This window comes from Typopeltis vanoorti, chromosome 20 (genome assembly GCF_054136105.1).
Source record: "Typopeltis vanoorti isolate ZY-2024b chromosome 20, IOZ_Tvanoo_1.0, whole genome shotgun sequence".
In the NCBI taxonomy this organism is placed as follows: Eukaryota; Metazoa; Arthropoda; class Arachnida; order Uropygi; family Thelyphonidae; genus Typopeltis; species Typopeltis vanoorti.
The window spans coordinates 37,005,353-37,025,727 of NC_143568.1; the positions used below are offsets into that span (position 1 = coordinate 37,005,353).

The window sequence follows — 20,375 nt, forward strand, 5'->3', positions numbered from 1 at the left end:
GGGAAGAGGAGATTCTGCAAACCCCCCCCCCGTCTTGTTGGCTGCGTTAGAAGCGTAAACAATCGATTAGTGGACAGCGGCAGTGGAACGCAGTCAATCATTTCCCCTGCGGCTTCGCTTTCTCGTTCGTCACCGTTCAGTTTGAAGTAGGCCGCGAAGAGGGAAGAATTGGTGACGTTTCCGGGAACCGTCCGAAGGAGTTGCGGCTGGAAGAGCATCCCGAAGCGAACTCGTTCACGGAACCAATCGCGCTTTGAGTGCCTGCGAAAATGTTTCGATGTGTTCGCGTGAGAAAGTTTTCGAGTCTGCGAGGTAATCACGTGCGTTGAAGTGACAAGTTTCATCCCCACGTGTTACTCACGTTTCTAGTGTTGGTCGAAGAAGAGCGTGACGGGTTTCAGGAAATGTACAATTTTTGTGTCTCGTGTGCGCGTTTTTCCATTTGTTGATCTAGCAGGAAACGCTCAGGAGATTTTCTCCTCCGTTTAGACATCCCTCTCCGTCTCCAAAATAAAGACAACCGTTGATTCGTGTTGACATCGATGCGCCTTCCTTGCGCTGGCAATTGTACCTAATTAGGAAGTCGGCCATGTTCAGCGTGCCCGTTATTCATCTGTCCCAGTCGCAGAACGATAAGGAGCGAGCAGGAACGATCGGCGTTCGTCTTCTGAACGTCCCCGCATTGACTGAGCCTCGTAGACGACATTCGTGGATTTGCAGGTGAGTTGCACATGTTTTCCACTCCCTTATATCTTTTACTAACCCCCCCCCCCTTTTGTAGTGCGTAACCGTGTGCTTTTGTAGAGAGCCAAGCAGCGAAAGAGAAATGCCACGAGACAATAAATGAGCCATCTCCTCACTGTTTCGATTTATGCATGGAATGTGCCATTATTATCTAGAGGGGGGAAGGAAGACGGTAATTCAGACCGGTAGCATTATCACTGTATTCTCCTACTCGGTAGCAAAGGATGCAAGCAACGAATATGCAAATTTGATGGGGATATCGACAGCCTGCATCATGAATAAGATTAACTCAGTCTGCTTAGCAGATTCTCAGGAAATTGCGTTTAAACCCTTCGAGCTAAACTGTGAAATCCAAAGAACTGGGATCCACCGAACTCGTTCTTAGCGATTAAAGGATGCGGTTGTATGCTGTTTCAGGATATGGGTGGCATTTCCTGTTCCTTTATCTATAGAAGTTGCCCATTCTTAAAGTGGAGTTTATTTTAGCGGAAAAGTCCCGTCGATTGTTTCGTTCCCTATAGTAATTGTTCAGGAATTTACGTCTCCCCCACGGTTCTTTACAGACACATCCTGTCATGCATCCAATATTCTTCTGAACTCTTCCTTAAAGCCTTCACAGGCAGTGATCACGTGACTGGCGTTTTTCTGTTCATTGATAAGTGCACAACGGTTTATCATAAAATCGAACTTTGAATTAAATGTGAATTTAGGTAATTTGTGAAGTTCTTCCCCTTGGAATCTTACATTGACTTAATGTCGCCTACGAATGGTGACACCGATTCAGACAGAGTCGCCCAACCATTAGTTGACTTCTGCACATCGCCTTAAAGATAGGAGAAAAGAAACGAACAACTGTTCCTATACTTTTTTTTAATATAAAAGCGCAGGTTCTTCCCACAAAATATACCAAATTTATCGAGAAGCACATTCGAATTAATTGCAGAATATTCAGGTTGTTACTGTTGACGTCGTCATGGAGCAATCCTTTGCGACTGATTCCAACATTACAAGCGACCGAAGTAAGACATCCAACTCCCCTAAAACTTCTTTTGATATCAGCACGAATTTTACTGTTGCGAATTATCTGAATCAGTTACTATGACAACGTCTTTCTTAATTTGGATGTCTTACATCGGAATAAGGGAGTCTGTTATGGACAAACCTTTCTCGTGTTCCTCAATGCAGTTGACACTTTTAGGCTTAAGTTTCCCCATCTGAATCTTGTTCATGTTTGCCATTACTTACCATTCGCTTGTTGAGTTTAACTCCACTGGGTCTATTTATTCCCCCACCCAAAAAAAAAAAAAAAATTGTTTTACAGTTCGGCTAAAAGTAGTTCGTAAAGCGAGGGGGGAGGGAGAATTATGAATATCTGTTCCCTATTACCAAACTTGTAACGGGAGTATAATTACAGGTTAGGACGCTTGGGACTCGCAGTAGGCGCAGCATCAGTTTTCCATGCCGACACCAATAAATATGACGCTGTCTGTTTAATTATCCCCCCAAGGGTTAATTTTCCCTGCTGGGTTTCACACGTGTTTGCTCAAAACAGCAGTTTCGTAGCGAAACTGGAATATGAGGATCCCATGGGGGTGGGAGCTGCTCACGGACTTTGAGGGATCGTGTAACATGAGATTAGCATTGATTGCAGCTATTCTATCTACTGGGGTGAAGAGAGGCGATCCTATTTATAGCCGTTCTTCGAGGTCACCGCCGTAGTGGTCAGGGCCACCCCACTTAAGTTGGTTTTTATCGTAACCCAAGTGACCAAGAAGTGCGTCTTATGGAAACTCACACCAGAAGAAAGAAAACTTCTCACGATGTCCTTTATTTCTTGGAGACAAACACGAGTTCCCTTTCTGTTCTCTCTTTTCAAGCCACCCTGGATTTGTTGAGACATTTCCTTTTTCTTAGTAATCGTACCTTTGGGTTGCGTTACTTACTAAGAAAGTTTTTTGCCTTTTCTTGTAAAAGACGTTTTCTTCTTCGTACATTTAATTTTGTAGAAAGATTTCCCCTGTGTGTTGTTCTTAAGATCGTCTGTTGTTTTGTTCGCTGTCTACGGGCGATTCTGCTTTAGCCTTCATTCTATTGATTGTTCACTCACATCCCGATGACAATCCGGTCTCCAGGAAAAATAAATAAAATAAAAAATAAATAAAAATACGGTATTCGCTTTCATTTCGTACACGAGTATTAAAGTCGTTGGTACAATAAGTTTTTTTTTTTTTTTTAGCATTTGTGAAGCTAATTGACCGAAACCATGACCTCGCCATAGAGAAGGTATCCTCTCTCACACGCACGCAAGGACACCGTCAATGACTTTTCATTTTGGTGTTTATTTTCATAATAATCACTCCTTGCAAGGATCACCGAAAAGTCTTAAAATCAAACTGGATGTTAGAAGGAAATGACTTGTCAGTATAACAAATAATGAGTGTGGTTTTGTTTCCTTGAATACACACTTCTTATCACTTTGGGAGAGGGGGGGGGGGGGCTAAGCCGGTTTGTCGTAGATTACACTATCTCGATTTTGCGAATGTGTGTTACGCTTATCGACAGCATGTCTGTTTGGCGTGACTGGTAGTTGGAAGTTTACCTACGCGGTATTTCGTTCACTCATTGAGGTGCGACTTGGTGTGGAAGTTCTGAATCCAGCGCGCTCATTTTGTAGTCAGTAAGGACAACATAAACACGTTGAATAGTTGCCCACTACTTGCGTCAACCGGATTTGAACCCACTGCAGTAGTGGGTTCAAATCCGGTTGACGCAAGGTTAAACTGCGCCAACCGGCTTTGAACTCTCGCCTTTTGAGTATTGCCGATGCTGTTTATACCCTCCGTCACAAATATCCTTAACGGGTTTGAATTTCATTCCTTTTAACTTCATCTTGTTATTAGCGTTGAGTCAGGTTTTTTGCCAATTTCGGAAATCGAGCGATAAATAACGAAAAGAAAGCTGTTAATGTCACTCGAGCAAATAAAATTCCCCGTTGGTATTTGAATCTGATTCGGACTTCCTTATTTAGAGACTGCTTAAGATGGGTAATCGTTATTTAGAACTAAAATGCTGAGCGAATGCGGCAATAAATGTTTGGGTTTGTCTGAACTGTTAATTTTCTTGAGGCGTCTTAAATAAAAAGTTATAAAGTCAGCAAGACGTTATTGGCCCGATAATGCACTTTCTTTAGTTGAATATTTTATGAAGTTGACGCTGATATCTTTCGTGCTGGAACACACGATATATATATATATATTTTTTACATTATTCTCGTAAATATGCCACTAAAATGCATTTTGTCGCTGAATTTTATCTTCCGCTAAAACTAACATAATCGCTGGTCATTCTGATAACCCAAGTCGTAAAAAGAGAAAGTAATAATACTTAACCCTATAGAGATGTCGCAGTTGGAAAGAAACGCGTCGTGTGTTTCGAAAAAATCCGGGTTCGTATCCCTTTATATGTTGTAAGAAATCTTCCTTCATTAAGGCTTCTGAAATGAACGCAAGGGAGTTAATCTCATGGAAGTGAAGGGGTCTTTTCCTTATAAAGATACCTGTTTTTCGTCCAGCAAAACTAGTATGACGACAAAAGAACACACGCAGTTTACAAACATAGCACAATGGACCCACAAGCTTACGTGGTTTTGACCGTCAGGAATTTTCTTTTATTCCTTCCAAATTTGTTGAATAATTTTAGCAAATTATTCAACAAATTTGCTAAAATTTGTTTAATTTTTAGCAAAAATTAAATACGATATAAAATTATTGCAAATTGTAATGGGAAAAAAAAAAAAAAATTTACAAGCCAAAACTATTTCAACTTTCAATAACGAATGACGTCACCATACGCGATTTCTATTGCCAAACGCCTTTTTTTTTTATTATCGTGCGTGATTTCCATATTTGTTTTATTTGTTGCTTTTTTGTTCGTAGTCTTAAACAACTAAGTTCTGTGACCTCCAGTTATCAAGTAGAGTAAACACCTTTGCCGATGACACCGCCTTTATATTCACTGCAAATTCTGTAAGTGAATTGCAAAACATGGTCGACACAGATCTGAAAACGGTGACAAACTGGTTTCATGTGAATAAACTTTGGTCTCAATGCTGAAAAACAAAATTTATAAATTTTTAAACTCAGAAATACATCTAATAGTAAAACCAACTTTTCCATTTATTCCCACATAACTGGAATTGTAAAAGTAATCTGAAGTGTAACTGTATGGAGATAGAAAATGTGGATACTGTAACCTACCTAGAATTAAAAATAGACAGCAACGTAAGCTGGAAACAACATATTACAGAAGCATGCAACAAAGTAAAGTTTATGCTATCGCCAGCTTTTTTTTTTTTTTTTAAGATTAACTTTCTCCTGGATACAAACTGTTATACAGTACGGTGTATTAAGCTGGGAGGAACATATCGCACCACACCGACACCATTAATCTCGTCGCAAAATAAATTAATACGCATTTTAACTAACATTAAATATAGAGACACTACGGCGAACGCTAAATATGCCGTATTAAATATCCTTCCGCTTAGATAAATATCTACCCTATATATATATATATATATATATATATATATATATATATATATATATATATATATATATAAAATGATAAGCCTTTTTATGTAACGTTTTTTGAATCGTTTTGAAACTCAGGGGCTACCCTGAGTGTCGAGTCTTCAAAATTCGAGTTATCAGAATTCAAGGAGAACCGGCCCACCAGTCCGAAACACGGGGGGGGGAGCATATCCCCCCTAGTATAAATATATATTTGCAGGATGCTACTTTTAAAGATTGATGATCAGAACCTAAACATCAGAAAAGCGGGCTTAAAATATTTAATTTTAAAAAGACAAAAAAAATCATCTATTTGGCTGCACAAATCTTTTAATGGCTTACCTCTCAATACGAAACGAGACCACAGAGAAAGCTGATTAGAGAGCACTTACGTTTTTATGAGAATATTATAAATTTCTTTAGAATAAGAATATAAAATGAGAAATTAACCAATGCAAACTAATTAATTAGTGTTTGATCCCCTTTCTTGGCAATATTTTTGTGCCCTGCGTTGTATATTGATTTCTGTAATTGTTATACATTTTATAACCCGGATGATCTTATGCGCTTGTGTGAGCTTATGCATTTGGCACTGTTAAATTGCATTTGTATTAAATAAATGAACTTAAAATAAATAAATCGTAAAAGGGTTGTAAAAGATCGCCTATCCAGAATTAATAGTTTCTATAAATCGAAAATACTTAATTTCCCGAAACATTTTTTTTTTTTTTTACAGTACGTTTTCTAGAAAAATGGTTATCGACGACTCCTTTTTGATTAGTCCGTACCTTTTTTTTATAATTAAAACCGTTTACTTACTGATATCCACTTGAGATCTATAGTGACGATTGCTGCTTTTTCTCTTCTATTCTCGTGCGGCCATTGTTATATTGGGTTTAACAATTGCAACTCGCGCTGTAAAGAATGAAAAAAGAGCGCGCTTTGTTGGTTTCTGATTGCATCTCATACAATCAGTGAAAGACACGAAATTCTTGCATGGCATAAACCAACTCCAGTTGCAGGTGTTTTGAGGGATGGACTTGCACAAATTACGTCTCGATCGTGGTGAACGACCTTCTCTTTCATAATGAAAAGAGGTGTGGCTGAAGCGCACGTGCGTCGCTGTTTCCATGAAGAATTGAGCAACAATAGTTTACGAGGAGGTCGGGTTCTCTGGGATCTTGAAATTTTCAGAACTCCTGGATCTCTTCCCCCTCCCTGCAAGATCACTGTAAGTTCCTCAGCGATAAGAACGGAGGGCGGATGAACTAAGACCGGAATCGTGGGATGCAGTGAGCGGAAATGTTGCGGATAATCCATTGGGATTCGGATCGGCAAGGATGTAAATACGTTGGAGCTGAAAAGAGTTTTGCAGCGTCTGTGATGGGGTGGGACGACACACGCAGAAGATTAGACTGAGCCACCGTACAGAATCGGATGAATGAATAATTTCCTCCTTGTTCGCACGTACAGAGTCGCAACCTTCGAGGATTGCACAGCCCCCGTAAATACGTACACTAGCGTCAACAGTCTTGCACCCTTTTTTTTTTTTTTTTTTTTTTGCGAGGCCATCCCAAGGTCATTGTGGACACTGACTTCGGCTGGCTGGTCGACTCTTTCTAGGCCGAGCTCGAAGGCAAACCAGTCCAAATAAGTTGTCGCGCTCCGCCCACCAGCTTGTTCCCGATTCCGAACTTCTCGCCAATCGTCGCCCGAAGACCACCACCCTCTGTGAGGACGCTGCAATTCCCACGAAAACTCGTTTGCATCGTCTGGAAATAACGCTTCGTTCATTTGCAACAACGCTCCACCTTTATCACGCCTGGTTGTCATGGCAACTGTCACCCTGCGCTGCCACTTCCAGCAGCGGTTGACATCGTGTAATGGCTGTAATTTATTAAAAACTACAAACCCCATTCTGGGCCGATCCGGCTAATGAAAAATGACACCGCAAGACGAAGATTTTGCACGGGAAACTTCTTTCAGTCGAAAACACCCCGCAATAATCCGTCAATCACAAAAATGCATCACAAAAAAAAAAAAAAAAAAAAAAAAAAAACATGAAAAATATTCACCGATAATTAAGGACGCCAAAACTTCGAAACTATTGGACGGGAGGAAGGGATTGTTGTGAGTGACCTTTAACCCTTAAGTAAGTTGAAAAAAGGACCAATTAACGTTCTTGATTCAACACATACCGAAAGAGTGAAGCATGAAATGAAATAAAGCAATAAAATCCGCCCATCGGTCGTAAAGCATTCCTCCGGTGTGTGTGTCGACACCGACGGCTAAATTAAAGGCGGGATATTCACAACAGCGCCGTTTGCTGTTGCAAAATTTATTGACGCGAAGGCCTTCGATGAAGCGCGTCACGGAATGACGCCGCCCAAGGCACACAAACAAGGGGTTGTTGGACTGCGAGGGTTAAAAGAAATTTATGTCCGAGGGATTCTCTTAAAAGGATTAAATTCTTGTGTGTGTGTGGGGGGGGGGGATTCTGAACGAAAGCAGAAATGGGGATTAGTATGTCGCTCGCTTGGGGAATGAGACGACGGCTGTCAACCTGACTACGGTGAAAGCTCTCAGAATATGAGGTTCGAGCATATGCTACGGAAAATAAACTGAGGGGCGGTGCTCCGCCCCCCTCGATTATCACTGATACTGCAGCAAGTTCTATCATCACGAAGGGGATTATGTTGACGGCGGTCCGTTGTATCCAGTCGTAGTTAAGATGCGAAGGATCTTTTGGAGAATTTTGAAACGGTTAATTTGCATAATCTCCCACAAGGGAGGAGAAGAGGGAATAAATCTTTCCACCCCCTAATTCATCTTCACTTCAGTTCCCATAAAGGCGTTCTAGGCAGAATCCGCACCAAGATGTTTCCAACCAAAGGTCATCTTCCAAACCAACGGAACCACGGAGGCTATGACTGACACCACTCAGAATCAAGTGTGGCTCCAATTCTGCTATTCTCTCTCTCTCTCTCTCTCTCTCCCTCTCCCGTGAGCTGCATACCGACAGTGCAGTCGGAGATGTTTCCAGTCTTTCAACACCGGCAGAAGTTACACCACTAGGCTTGAAAGGCCGAAACTCTCCCCACTCCATCTTCAGTGGAGTCGGGGGATGGGTGGGAGGGAGGGATGTTTCTTCCTTAGAAAAGCTAGACTACACAGTCGGCAGTAACTGTGTGGTCTCGGATGTTTCCCAATCAGATCGTAAATATCGAACTCGATGCACCTCAGAAATCGGTCGCGAGCTTCATCTCAGAGCGAAATGGCTTCGTACGGTTTCTTTCTGGCAGAGAGGAAGGAGGCAGCTGAGGAGTATTCGGTGTGGATAAGAAAGAACCGTAATGACAAGCTGTGAGTACCTCGCCGTGAATATGCGTTTTGATTGCGTCCGTCTTTTCCATTGCTGATTTCTATTCCCATTCTGGAACAAACTAAGAATTATTCCAATTCCTTTTCTATTTCATAATCACCTGTTCCGCCCATATTGAAACATCCCCCCACGTCCAGATTTCTTTCGACGTAGTTTCGGCTGGGCTGTATGCGGAAAAAAAAAAAAAAAAAAAAAAAACACCTGGGGAATATTAAAAGGCTTCCCATTCGCCCTGCTTGTTCCTCACTAACTAAACCGAAATAAGAGACGTGAAAGGTCTACGGATTTAAATTTCGTAAATATTTAATTTAAATAATTTTTTGAGTGTTTTCCACCCGTACTCGGTTTAATCTAAAGGATTTTTAAGGCAAATTTTGAAATGAATCGGGTCGGCAGGCTATATAAAATGCTTACAAACTATGCAGCCCTTTCCCATTTATTCGCTCTGTTTTGTTTCCTTTATGAAACGCTTTCAAAATCCAGTGAAGTGGGCGGAGCACACTTACAGCTCTCTGCTAAAATCAGAACTCGTGGAATAAGTAGCAGACTTTGTTGTGGTACATTCTGCATGGAAACATGCCAAATTCGGGTCAACTTCCTGTCACCCCCGCTGACAATTGCATCAAAAGTTTTGTAATGTAAACGTGGTCGTACCTAAACATCAGAATTCTATAAAACTCCTTTCTGTTGTTGATATTTTTTAAATTCTTTGTGTAAATCGAAAGATGCGTAAACAGTTACCCATCGCATGGGCTCGAACAGTTTTGTGTTAATCTACGAAAAGATGACGTCACAAGCATCAACCGGAGATCCCCTTGTTACTTGGAAGTTCTAAGAACACTTAAACATTCGGTTAAGCGAATCGCTACCAGCTTGAAACCGATCAATATTCAACTCTCAAAACGAAGTCATGAGTAAAAAATAAAATAAAAATTCTGCGGAAATTCTTCGCAGCGATGATCTGAAATTTATACTGGACTGGGTTTGTTGTACTCAATAAAACATAATGGTTGCACGAGATCAGTTCTGATCTCGTGCAAACAAATCATTGTTTGCCGGTGATTGTTGGATTAGTGATATTGCTTCAAGTAGTTCAAAATCCGAGGAAAGCTTCCAAATAGGGCATAGTTACTACGTTCCAGTCTGTTCCATTTCTTGAAATGCTATTTATGCACTCATTCCGCCCATACACAAATCCAGTAAACTAAAACGAATATTTGGTCCTGTCATAATACTAAAGATAGCATTGCTTGGCAATGAACATGACAGAAGATCCTGCTTTGCGAAGCAATTACAATCTCCATTCGAAACAACGCATCTCTAAAACAGGTAATTTCTCGCGCGCCACGGGAGATCGTGGAGGGCCGTTTCCCGATGGAGAATGACACCCAAGAGAGACGTGTTTGGTTTCCCAATTAGAAGTGCTGCATCATCGCGAATGATTTGTATTCGTTGCGAGGACATCCAACAGAGAGGCCCGGCTAAAACTAAACACGTACAGCAAATCACGTGATCTGTTACGTCACCAACAGAACGGGTGAGGTAGGATGAGGAGAAACTCTCACCTTGTGAACATGGCGCAGTATCCATCATCTTGAATAAAAAAAAAATCAAATTCCTCATTTGTGAATCCGTTGCTAGGCAACAGCATTTATGCCGTGCACTCGATCAAATGGTTACTACCAGAGGGCGCAAAAAAGGATTTCGCATACGAACTTAAAACTCGAATTTATTGAGTTGATTTTAAGTTTGCGTCTTTCGTCGTGACTTTATGGGCCGCGTGTCAAACCGACTGCGGGTCGTAAAAAAAGAGTCGGAAGAACCTCCGTAAAGTGCGGAAGGCTCCGCCGATACGGGGACAGTTTTCATGTGCGAGTGAGAACGGAAAATTTTTACTGGCGAACACAATCGCATTATTTCCACTGACGAATAAAGTGAAACGCGTTATCCTCGCGCCGCTCAGCAGTTTTTGAAAGTGCACGACGGAGTGCTTATTCCGAATAGTTTTTCAATACGATCACCGAAGAGTCGTTCAAATGATCCCACGCTAACATACTGTTTTCATTTATGTTAGTAATGTAGATGTGCGGACGCTAGATGTCGCCACAAGTCTCGATTTGATAGCTCGGCAGATAAATTTTCTCTAAGGCTAACACACTAAACTGTTTTATGTGGAAAATGCTGAAGACTTCGTCGTCTCGAAATTTTCTACATTTGCAGTAAATCTTGGGTGATTATTTATAAAACAAAAATAGCACATTAGCTTCAATAATAGTTGAGAACAAAATGTTATCAATCGCAAACGAATAAGTTCAAACTTGACAGCCAAATATTTTCCTTACTTGTAATCCTCCCTTTTCGATCTGCTCAAAGTTTCCTTACCTCACTCCACTTGACATCCTTCATTCGTTGCCTCCATTGCTCTCCTGTCTCTCCCAATTCTGCTCTTCCCCTTTTGACTGCCTATCACTAAAAACAACAAATCGTGAGACTGTCCTTCTTGGGGACTTTACCGTCCGTAACACAAATTGGCTCCCCTACTCCAACTTCACAGATGAAACCGGTAGAGAAGCTGAGATTTGCCATCAGTCACATGACCTAACACAGATAGTCGGTCTTCAAACCAGACAATCCTCATCATTCTACCAACGTTTTTTTCTTAACCCACTTTCCCTCCAAATATGCCTTAGATGTCGACTCTCTCTTGGCAATTCTGACTTGTTCTATACAGTTCTTCCTTCGCCCACCCAATCTCGGCCTCGTGCTCCATGACACTGTAATTGTGTGCAAACTGGGATGACCTCCGAGATTTTTATGCCTCCTTTCTATGGTCAGATTATTGCTTTCGCTCTCTCCCGATCCAAACACCTGCACTAAACTAGCAACTGAAATAATCCTCACTGGAATGAGAACCTTCATTCCCCTCCCCCCCTCACTTCACCGCAAAACCCCGTATTCTACTGTTTCCAAGCCCCGATTCTCAAAAAAAAAAAAAAAGCGTACCTTTTGGCATTTGTTTTTTCCTTTGCTTTGGTCGTCCAGGGAGACCAAAGCAAATCACCTCCCGAACTGCCATCTTGTGGCCTCTCTTCTCTACCCTGTGATTGGATTGCCAGCTTCCTCACTAGTCATCCATTGTGTGTGTAATGGTGGCTCCCTCTCATCGGATTTCCCCATCAATGCTGGAGTGCCTCGGGGTTCCGTGCTCGCACCCACACTCTTTCTCCTTTACATCAAGGACCTCCTTTTTTCGGAGTTCAAATCCAATTCGCGGGTGACAGCATTCCTTATTCGATAAAGCAGTAACTTAAAGTAGCATCTCGCAGTACTGTGATGTTAGATGATGCAAGCTTCCATAATCAATGGCTTAAATAGTGACCTCCTCAACATCCTAAAATGGAGTGAAGACATCTTAGTAAATTTCGATGCCCAAAAAACTCTTACCTGCCTTATTACACGTAAGAAAAATCCTACCCCAGCTCCTCTAATTTTTGATAATGTTCCAGTTTCCTTTCAAGATCAACTTTTTCTTGGATCGACTGTCACATCCAGTTTATCCTGATCCAAACGCATTGACTCACATAGCCTACAAAAAGCTTGGGTTATTTCCTACTTTAAACATTACTTCTGTTTCTCTCACCTCCTAAGACTCAGATCTGTTCTAAGATCTGTCCAACTTTGGAGTACTATTCCCACATTTGGGGTAGAGCGCACAAAGACCTTTAAGAATTCTCGATGATATTCAGAAGCGGACAACCCGCTTAACAGGCGAACCTTCCCTGACAGACTCCCTTCAGCCACTTTATCAGAGGCGCTCTGTTTCAGGTCCGTTATACGAAGTAGGAATTTCGTGGGTACTTTCATGGGCATCGCTCCTCTGAATTGGCTGCTACCATTCCTCCACTTTCTTTTAACCACAGAAGAGCTGAGCAGCCACTGGCCAACATCGTACACTGTCGAACACACCAAACTAACTTCTCATCAGCTTCCTTTATTCCATCCACCTCTAATTTTTTGGAACAATTTCCCCCCATACTGTTTGTCCCACTGAGTACAACCTCCCACTCTTTAAGAAACATCTCAACAGGCTACCTTTTTTCTCCTTAATCACTCGCCCACAGATGGCGCTGTAGCGTTATACGTCTTGATCTTTCATGTGTGGAGTCGTCATAAAAAAAAAATATTTTTTTATATGTAAAAAAAATGTTCATGAATCACTTTTAATTAAACCTACTTACTGATAATTAATATTATTAAAATTAGCAATAATAAACCAGTAATAAGATTAACAATAATACCAAAATGTTCTACATTAACATATATTAATGTTAGAAAAGTTGCCAGCCCTGATCCAATATAATGCAAGTATTTGCGATTGTTATGCAAAAATTTTGAAATAATATTTTTCAAATAAGTTTCACTTCCGATATGACCCGGTAGATGGCATCACCATACCACCGGGTGTGTGGACAGTAATATCGTTCATATGCTTAGTGTTTGAATAAACATAAAATATTTTTCAGATTAAAAATAGACAATATATAGCGAATATGACTTTTAAATAGTGCGAAGATTTTAACTCCACTGTCGTCTTGGATTAAGGAAGTGGATCCGATTGAACTCAAATGAAAAATTTCATTATCTTAAAAGACACGCAAAAAGAAAGAAAAAATCGATGAGTAACAAAATGAAGCCGCAAATGGAGTGAAAATTTAATCAAGGTTGACGCAGAAGCGTAGAAGGGAATTGTATTAGTGATAAAAGACGATCGAGAGTTAGTTATCGTAGATTTACTGGAGCCCGAAGCAACGATTTCATCATCCGATGGCAAGATTGGTTTTGGTTCTCTTTGCTACAACGTTTTGCCTTGAAAGATTTAAAGGCCTTAAATTCTAGCAGAATAATTATTTGAATTATTCTATACAGTATATTTTTAAAATGCGAATACCTCGAAATATATAACCAAAAGGCTTAAAATGCTGAAACTATCGTCAATGAAAATACTTTTAGAAAACAAAATATTGTGTATTTCATGTTAAATTTCTCATCAAGTTGGCATATTTTCCGCTAGATGGAGTTAGACGTTGCTCAGTATACTTCACGATTGCTTGCAATTTTCCTACAAAAGCATTTTTGGCATAACAACCGTTAACTGCTGGCATATTAATCCCACCTTTCTAAAGACATATCAGTGAAGCGAAGTCCCTTATGTGTGAAGGGGGGGGGGGTGCTGACGAAGTTCTCAAGAATGCGTCGATTAAATTGCTGAGACAGTATAGAACTCGGCATCGATTTGGGCGTGTCCGTAGGCCTTGTCGCCTCGAGGGTTATTTACACGCTGCTCTTAAGAGCGAACAACATTCGAGTTCAATTAAGAAACGGGGAAGGGGGGGGGTGGAAAGGATGCTTACGGAACGCTAATGAAAATCGATACGGTGAAACTCGCTCAGCAAAGATACATCCCCGGCTGCACTCCCGCGAGTGCCGTTTTACCGAATGCGGAGTTCTCCTTGGGCGTCGCCAAAGAGGACAACGAAGGGGCTGCCCGAACGGCACGCTAGAGGGAGACCAACTCGTTGTTTACGATTACTGCCGCCATCAGCACCGAATACAGGAATTTGCACTTCGTGAGGCCGTGAGTGACTCATCGGGGATGGGCGGAAAGATCCCAGCGAACGTTGAGATTAGTTCCGCCAAGAAAATTAAAATGTACCGTACGTGTAAGGGGGTGCTACGTTTTGCACGGCTCAACTGTGACCCGGACGCCAATGAATATTTAATAAGTGCCTTTCGTAATTGCTTTGTTCTCGTCTCCTCGCCCGGCACATCGCGGAGATGCCTCGAAGTTTCAGTAAATGTGAAAGTTTGCTAGGATTTTTGAGGGTGGGAACGGTGAGGGATGCATTGAGGGGAAAATTAAGCAGTAGAGTCTGAAATAGTTTATTTCAATAGAGTTGCATTCGTCGTGATGTTGAGAATTGCTACACGCACGCTAGGATAGCATTCCACTTTCATGTTGCGACATCTAGCGGTAGTTCTTAACCCTACCGTTAACAAATCGGTAGGTTTGTTTGAAGAAAGGGAAAATCCCGTGGGTGCGCTCTTTGAGTGCAGCCACTTGGCTTCCTTCCAGCTGCTTTTCAACCACCAGTTCCATTCTCGCATATCGGCTTTTCTTTTCTTTCTATTAATCCTTCAGGCTGTGAGAAAGAGCGAAGTCTCCTCCATCGAACCTCCTCAGCACATTCCGGTTGTCATTTTCGTCTCCTCCCGAACTTTTAAGCAAATTAATTTCTCGTATTCCACTCAGACAGACAAACCGACTTACAGCATCCTCGCACACCGGAGTCATCAAAGAAATCCATACTTAACCATCGATCGATAATATCGAACGTGTGTGTGTGTGTGCGCGCAGTCGATCGGTGTTCAAAGCAATGCTCGAACAAAAATCCGTGGAGCTGTTGACGTGTACTTTCCTCTTCGTGCTCCTAGAGGGCGCAGCGCGTCTTCCAGACGAGCTGCTTGTATTCGTTGGAAGATGTAATTACACGCTCTTTGATTAGAGCGCGGGCAACAATGAGGGAGAAGTCTCGTGCCAGTGCCCTCGCGAGTATTGGCGACTGTGCTTTTCATCGTTGTGTATGTAATGCGTTTCCAAAGTTCGCCTTTCACGCGTTGGCACCGCCAGAAATTGGCTTAATTAACTTACGATCGGAGCCTAGCGAAGCTCGCGCGATAATAAACTCATAATTGATTGCACTGAAAGGTTTGTTTGGGTGGATTAGAAAGTCCACTTTAATGGAGTTTGCGTTATGGATCCAAGTCAACTACCGCTCTGGGCTAAAGCATTCTAGCATGCATTTCGGTCTTTTCTAGTTCAGATTTCCCTTCCTATCGCCCCCCCCCCCTTAGCTGGAGGACGACATAAAAATTTACCACCCGTTGCCACGGTAACCAGTCTAGGCTTTTCCATCCATAGTTCCCAAGCACGACAGGGTTGACCAAACAGTGTGAATTGACCAATCGCTTTCACGTTGCACGCCAATACAGACTTACTAGCACTTATTTTTGAAATGCATAGACTCGCATTCGATGCGCGAACTCGGTTACTTGTATGACGATGCCCCTATTGGCGTGCTTCCACTTCCGCATCGGAAAATCTGCTTCTAGGATGACGAACCCAATATTCATTGAAGTACACCAGTTTAGACTTCACCTGCACCGACCATCTTTCATTGGTGCTTCTTAATTGCGCGATTTTAAGCAGAGGACGAGGCAGTTAGTCTTCTGCAATTGCGGAAATATCTTCGCAAAGCATCCGGAATCCCGGATGTTGGCCCGTCTCAGATTTCACTCATTCTCGTTGGTTCAAGTCTTTCGGTAAACATGAAGAAATCTGCGAAGAAAGAAGACTCGTTTTTAAGATAAAGTAAGGGGTGCTTTTAGCAACTGACCAAGATGTCTCAAAAGGAAGACGAATTTAATTCAACCTGGGAAGGGGAACTACTCACCTTGGCAGGTGTTATGCACTCCAAATTATCTTTAATGACGATTTTTTTTTGTTGTTTTTTTGTTTATTTTTGAGAAATCTGACACACGAGAGATTTTGTTCAGCAAATGCCGTGAAGTAGTCCCATGGAACGAAGAGAAGAAAATTAACAACGAAAAAGAAACTCGTTAATGGATGGCGATGTGACTCCATCGACCTTTTAGTCGATGAAGTGCATTTCATAGAAAGTCTTCGGTATGTTTTTTCGTCTTATTCTTTCGCCCGAAATTAATTCAACGACGGGAAACATTCGAGTCATAAGCGTGCGAATTCTTCTCCCCAATTTCTTCTCGAATTCGTTCCGAATGTTTCCAGCGATGAAAGATTTGTGTTGACGGAATACGCGAGGGAAAACAAACAAAACAAAACCCTCCTCCGCCTGAAGCTTCGCCTAATTGTTAATTAAAGTGCGACTTTTGATGGATCGTCTCGAATGATCGGCTCCGTGGGGAAACGAGGTGTGTGGAAGAACTTTTTTTTTTTTTTTCCGGCGCGTCTGGGGAATTGCGATGAGCGAGAAGTCGGCAACCACGTCGCCCATGCCTGGAAACAGCTTCGCACGAGTCGAATTGGATGACGTCACGACACGTGTGGTGCTTTTCCTAAAAAGGGACTGTCGGCGCTCGAGAGGAGAAAAACGAACGGAGGAAGTAAACGAACGAACCCGTCACCTTTGAACTCGACGTTTCCACTCGATCCCGTGACCCCGCCGAACTTCCGTCATCGCCGACACGTTCCTCGAACGTGCGTTCTCACGGTAACCCTTCGAAAGCTCGCGCTTGCGGACGATGTCGTCACTGCATGGATCGCCGTGCTGAAGGATGGAAAGCGCATGACCGACAGCCTCGCAGGCACATTGAACAGTCGGTGCCGTGATGAGACGGGGGTCGCTTTACGGAGTGTGATGAGCACCTCTCGCTGTGTGTCCGCGAACGTCGTCACGCTTTGGGGGTTGTCGATCCCTCTCGCTACTCACTTGCCGCGAGGGTGCATTTCCTGTGCGGGCGGACATGGTGACTGAGAATGATCGCCTCAGCCGTTATATTGCTGTCTTTCTTCCGCTTCGTGTACCCAAGAAGGGGCCGGGATCATGTGACCATCCACCGTGACAACCCCCCCGCCACACACTACCCTTTCGGACCCAGAACCGTTTCAGGACCTCGCTCTTCACTGCCCTGTCGCCATCCTCGACTGCATCAGGACAGGACGTCCGTCAGGTAAGACATGCACCTGTGTTTACCACGAAAACGTAAAGATGTTGATTTTATTTCTGTCGCGTTTTTGCCCCCCAAAACAAGCGAAAGGAATTCTTCCACATCTGCTGGTTCGCAATAACCTTTCCGACATAATTGCCGCCATTGATCAGGTGGAAAGAGCAACACCTGGTTCGTTTCCAGTTAAGAGTGTTGGACAAGCGCTTTCGATTCGTTTTGAATCTGTTTTGTGCTTTTATTTTCATTCAGTTTTGCCCTTGAATTCGCTTTACATGAAGCTTTGTATTTATTTTCGTTGAATCCTTGATAAGTTCCATCATTTTATTGCTTGCAGTGGGAAGATGGAGATGATTTCTAGCAAACCAACAGAAAATGGTCGGATCTTTTCCCAATTAAATGCGCTCACCACTGGACGAACTTTAACTTTATCACAAGCAGGAAAAAAATAATACCAAAAAATCGATTTCCTGAGTTAGAATTATTTCTGTGATTGCACCGATCCGGTTTATAATTATCAATCGTAAACCACCGTTCTAAGATGATTCGTACAGTTACTGTCTTGGCGTTAAATCATCCGTAGCAAATGATCCTTAGAAGTGATGCTGCTTCGATCATCATCTTGTGTTCTGTAGAAAACCAATAAGAGCAAATTAGTTCCACTGGAATAAACTTATCTTTGATATTTCGAACCCAAGTCGGTTGTGTGAAAGGCTTCTTTTTCACGCGTATGTGACTGTAGAGTAATTGGATGCTGTTAATTTATTTAGGAAAAAAAAATGATCTGCTATTTATTTTCATAAAATACATACGTGTTTCCTGACGTTCATCAGGATGAATTTGTACAGTAGGCTGAAAAGCGAAAATGTAAAAATATTTGGAACTAACTGGATTAATGGCAGTTTGTTTTTTTTTTTTTTTTGAAGCAATTGTTACAATTGCAGAACTAAAGTAGCTTACGCACGTGTTGTATCTGTTACGTATGCAGTTCATTGTTGTGAATACTTCATAGTGCTTCAAGACTAGTGATTTTGAAACGTTACGTTAAAATGAGAAAAACATCATCAGTGATGATGCTAAAGCGTTTAAAAAAATAATAATTTCCTTACAAAATGATTTAATATGTATATTGTTTAGACGAATGTAGAGTACTGTAATTAACAATAAATAGATTAATTATAAAGCATTTATATATCTACATATTGTGGGTATAAATTAATACAGAATTCCTTGAACTGTTTTGAAAGGGAAAAAAATTTAGCGTGCTACTCGCACCGGAACTTTGGTCTGAACAAGCCATTGTCCTTGGACTAGACATTCAATTTTTTTTTTCGTATAATGTTTCGTAAAAAAACAAATAAAACTGTTTGCCCAAAATCATTTTATGCTTCCTGAATATCCAGCTATTCTTTTCGAAGTATTCTCCTGACTGTTTTTCGTTTGTTTAGTACCTACATTGTCTGCGGATGTTTTCACTTTTTTGAAGTCTACTCATACTTAGTCCTCGCCCCCCCCCCTAACAAAACAAGAATCAAAACTAAAAGCTTGAGAATTTTAGCGGTTGCGATGATGTTTTTGTCTTTCTTTTACTTCTGGATGATACAAACTGCTTCAAAAACCATTTTCCAAGGTTCGTAAAAGCACTCCGGGGGTTGTCATGACAACACGGACGTCAAGAGCAGCAGCCGAGTCCGATGGAGCACATGTCGGATTTTACTTTTGAATAATAAGCAGTCGATACATCGTCAGGCAATGAGAGAGGGGCACTCGAGTGTTACTTATGGCTCCTAAATCGAAGAGAAAACTACTTCTTGACGTGATCCCCACTTACCTAAACAAGGAAATGGAGACACTTTTAATGTCGGACAAGCTAAATTACCAGCTCTAACACTTAAAGTGAAGATTAATTACAATTACTCCTCTAAAACCATAATCTTAGCCGCTTCCGGTGGGATGATGTTTCAGTAATTCAAAATCATTTGTGGCTCCGATTTTACGTAATTGACTTCTTATCCTAGCAAGGTAGCAGGGCAATTATATCCCCACTCCAGATGGGAGAGATCACTTTAATATGCTCTAACAGTTCCTTGATTTATATTTCATTTATTTAAAAAAAAAAAAAAAAAAAAAAAAGCTATTTCGTCCTTTTGGCTGCTCATCAGACCGGCAACGACTATTATAATTGTGCAAATGAGTGAGTGAATTTCCTTTGGGAATTATGAAGAAAACTGAAAACATTCTCATAACTTAAGGTATTGACGTGTGTACGGGCACCATCTGGCATCTCTCTGTGTCTCTCTTCCGCAGCATCTCCGTCATTCTCCTTTCATCGAAGGCTCTCATTAACCGTGGCGTTCTAAAGGAAATGCGCTTCGCAAATTTGCATCCCATTGCGGATCCCCCTTACCTCTCTGGCGTTCACTTTTGTGTTCGTCCCGGGGGGCTATGCATATGAAAATAATTCCATCTTTAGGGAAGGAATGATTTGTGTTTTTTTTTCTCTCCCTTCACATCTCGCCGAAGAATCATTTCCAATTCCCTGGGATTTTCTTCACTGCTGTGAATGCATCAGACGCTGAGCGAATCGCAACTAATTAGGAAAATATGATTAGCAGATTTATGGTAAAGGAAAAGAAGATTAGCGCAATTCATGTGAGGAAATCATTTTGGAAAATAAAATGCAAAAAAAAACCAGCATTGAAAGAATCGTAAGTCATATGCATAATTCGGAACAACTTATTGTGTTTTTTTTTTCTTGCATCTTCGCGCCTTAATTGGCAGCGAAGTTGTCTGCGAGTTTAGTGGATCAACACCCACATTTCCATGTCCAGATGGGTGTTATTGTGCTAAGTATGTTTCGTGCTGTTCCACAGGGGTGGGTCTGTTTTAGCAAATCCACCGGAGACCTTCCCGCCCTG

General features: G+C 41.6%; 1 protein-coding gene across 5 annotated transcripts in view; it reads left to right on the forward strand.

Moving 5' to 3' along the window:
• dnc (phosphodiesterase dunce) overlaps positions 1-20,375 on the forward strand; it is a 188,445-nt gene that overhangs the window by 101,703 nt on the left and 66,367 nt on the right. The window contains exon 1 of one of the 5 annotated variants that reach the window (XM_090410773.1): positions 575-720. The exons of 2 other annotated variants lie outside the window; for them this stretch is intronic. In XM_090410773.1, coding sequence (XP_090266899.1) covers positions 590-720 — 131 coding nt within the window. In that variant the 5' untranslated portion in view covers positions 575-589. Of the gene's footprint in view, positions 1-574; positions 721-17,254; positions 17,464-20,375 lie in introns of those variants that run through there. 2 more of the 5 variants (XM_090410770.1, XM_090410772.1) reach the window with 2 other exon arrangements.